Source organism: Tarenaya hassleriana, unplaced genomic scaffold (genome assembly GCF_000463585.1).
Source record: "Tarenaya hassleriana unplaced genomic scaffold, ASM46358v1 Cleome9, whole genome shotgun sequence".
Lineage (NCBI taxonomy): Eukaryota > Viridiplantae > Streptophyta > Magnoliopsida > Brassicales > Cleomaceae > Tarenaya > Tarenaya hassleriana.
Window position 1 is genome coordinate 4,479,128 of NW_010971389.1, and position 2,659 is coordinate 4,481,786.

The 2,659-nt window shown below is 38.1% G+C and overlaps 1 protein-coding gene across 1 annotated transcript in view; it reads left to right on the forward strand.

Annotated features, from left to right (window-relative positions):
- The first annotated feature begins 780 nt into the window (after positions 1 to 780).
- Positions 781 to 2,659, forward strand: part of LOC104804443 (serine/threonine-protein kinase tricorner) — a 6,438-nt gene continuing 4,559 nt past the window's right edge. Inside the window, exons 1-2 of the mRNA XM_010528747.2 lie at positions 781 to 1,090; positions 2,500 to 2,659. The exon at positions 2,500 to 2,659 is cut by the window's right edge and continues 42 nt beyond it. Of these exons, the coding sequence (XP_010527049.1) occupies positions 945 to 1,090; positions 2,500 to 2,659 (306 nt within the window). The 5' untranslated portion in view covers positions 781 to 944. The remainder of the gene's footprint in view (positions 1,091 to 2,499) is intronic.

The window sequence follows — 2,659 nt, forward strand, 5'->3', positions numbered from 1 at the left end:
GTGACTTTGGCATTCCATATAAAAATTTCTTTACACTGTAAATTTCTATAGAGTGTTTGGTATTCCATTTAAATAATTACTATTAGTAACATATGAAGCTGGGATTGCCGTTCATGCAATGGTCCATGATAAAAAAAAAATAATATGTATAATCCTATTTAGAAAATTTTTAATCTGCATGTTTCTTTAGCCCAATGCCAACTGCTACACATACCATTTCGAGACTATTTATATATCACCAGATGTTCATAATTATACAATTCTCCTAATATTTCCGAATATTCTCATGAGTATTTGTATTTTTTTCCAAATATTTTCTACGAAAAAAAATATTTATAATATTTATGTTTTGAATCATTATCTTTTACTTTTTAATGTGAGTATGATTATTGGTTTATAGTACCAAAATAGAAGGAAAATAACAAAAAAAAAGCGCTCCACTCATCGAATGCTATGCGCGATTGATAACCACGCACCAATCACAAACCCCAAATCGGCCGAGGCTTTGTACTAAATATACACCTAAACTGACATTTTTGCCCCTCTAGCGACACTTCTCATATACCACGCGCTAACACTCGCGTGTGATTTTCTCTCACTCTCTCACTGACAATAATCGTCAAAACTTATCAGCTAATTAATTAAAAAAAAGAAACTATCTTCTGGAGCAATTTATACGTGAGATCTGTGTGAGTGACACGTGTCATTCTGGCGTTGGCTGTCACACGAGGGCAAAAGTGTGAATTCATTATCGTCTCCACCATCTCTGCCATAAGAATTCCAGAGCGAGAGAGTGAGAAAAGAGGTGCTTGCATAGTCGTTCTCGTCGAGACCTATAAATACACACCGATATATATATACACATATATATACACAAAGAGAGAGAGAGAGAGAGAGAGAGAGAGAGAGAGAGGGAAGAAGAAGACTAGCCTGGGGAGAGAGATATGGAGGGTATACAGAAGGAGGAGAGCGGAGCGGAGGAGGAGGTTTTGGGATCGAGCTTGACTATGGAGAAAGTGGCAGCGGCGAAGCAGTTTATCGAGAATCACTATAGAGCTCAGATGAAGAACATTCAGGAGCGGAAAGAGAGGTTATAATCGATTCGATTTTGATATTTTGATCCGAGAGATTTGAGATTTGGAATGCCACTCTTTTTGTGATTTGTAGAGTCACAATGTTAGGTCGAACTAAATTTGAGTTGTTTCAGCTTGATTTCCTCTGTTTCTGTTTCGCGAATCGTCTGTTTCAGTTTGTTTCCCGGGAAAATGTAGTGAGGAAATAGCTGTTACTCTTCTATAGTGGTAATAGTTGAGACTTCGCTGGTTCTTGGTAGACATTGTCTCCCTTTTAAATCCTGTTTCTGAGTTTCAGTTGCTCGAATCAAGTGGCGAAGTGACCTGTTTTGGGGCAGATTCAGTGGCTTAGGGATTATGTAGATAAAAAAGTAGTTTAGGAACTAAGAGCCATTGATTCCCCATTAGCTACAAAATGGTAGGGGGTGTTATTGGATATCCCTTCTTTAAGATGGAGATGAGATCAACGGAAAATGGAAGAAAGTAGGAGACTTTTCATGGAAAACATGATCACTCAATGTTTGTACGTCACCTGGTACAGGTTTCTGGGGGCTTCTGAGGAAAAAAGTGATTGAAATTGTATTTAGTATGATGTTAGAAATTGGTTGCAGTCCTTGATAGTTTATCTCTATGCAGCTCCCTGAAAGGGCTTCATCCTGTTTTTTTAAATGGTTAGTATACGTCCGTCTTTGCTGGAACAAATGTAGGTAGAATTCTGGCTGTTGATTGTCATGTGAAAATACATACAGAAACTTCCGCTGTGGCACATATCTGCTTACAAACTTATTCTAGAAAGGACTGGGAAGAAACTTGTTATCAAATAGCTTAGGCGATGTCTTTCCCTAGTTCAGTAATTGCACCCGTATAGCTTCGTTGTCAGAATTGATATATTTGCTCACTTGGCTTTGTCGGTAGCAAGTCTATGTGCTTGAGGTGATTGGAAAAATGAGAGGCTGTTGGTTTCTGCAAATTTCTGAGTGTATGTGTGGAGAACAAGAGCGAAATAAATAGAATTGAAGGAGAACTCAGAGTTCTTAATATAAAACCTGACGCCGGACGGACCTTTGTTGGTCTTGTTCCAAGTCATATATGTTTATTGTAACATATATGATTTTGCCTCTAGACTAGGTTGGACGTAGATATACTGACACTCACCTATGCAGTCTGTAGTCATTGTTCTAGTCTTGGGTGCTGTAAGAATTCTCTGGATATTTACGAACTAATTCTTTTCTGGATCTTCTAGTTGCATCGAAATGCTTAGACGTGCTATACCTTGAAATAATTTTCACTTCTCTATCGAACTTTAACCTCTTAGTTCAAGCATATCACCACTGTTCCTGTACAAGAATAATGTGAGCAGTGATACTTGTGTGATTACCCACTGAAGCTGCTTTTCATGTAATTGACATTGTTTGATTTGCTGTAGACGGTGGATCTTGGAAAGAAAGTTAGCTTCTTCGGGGGTGCCAAAGGAGGAACAAATTAACATGATAAAAGATCTGGAAAGAAAAGAGACGGAATTCATGAGGCTTAAAAGGCACAAGATAAGTGTTGATGACTTTGAGCCTTTGACTATCATCGGAAGA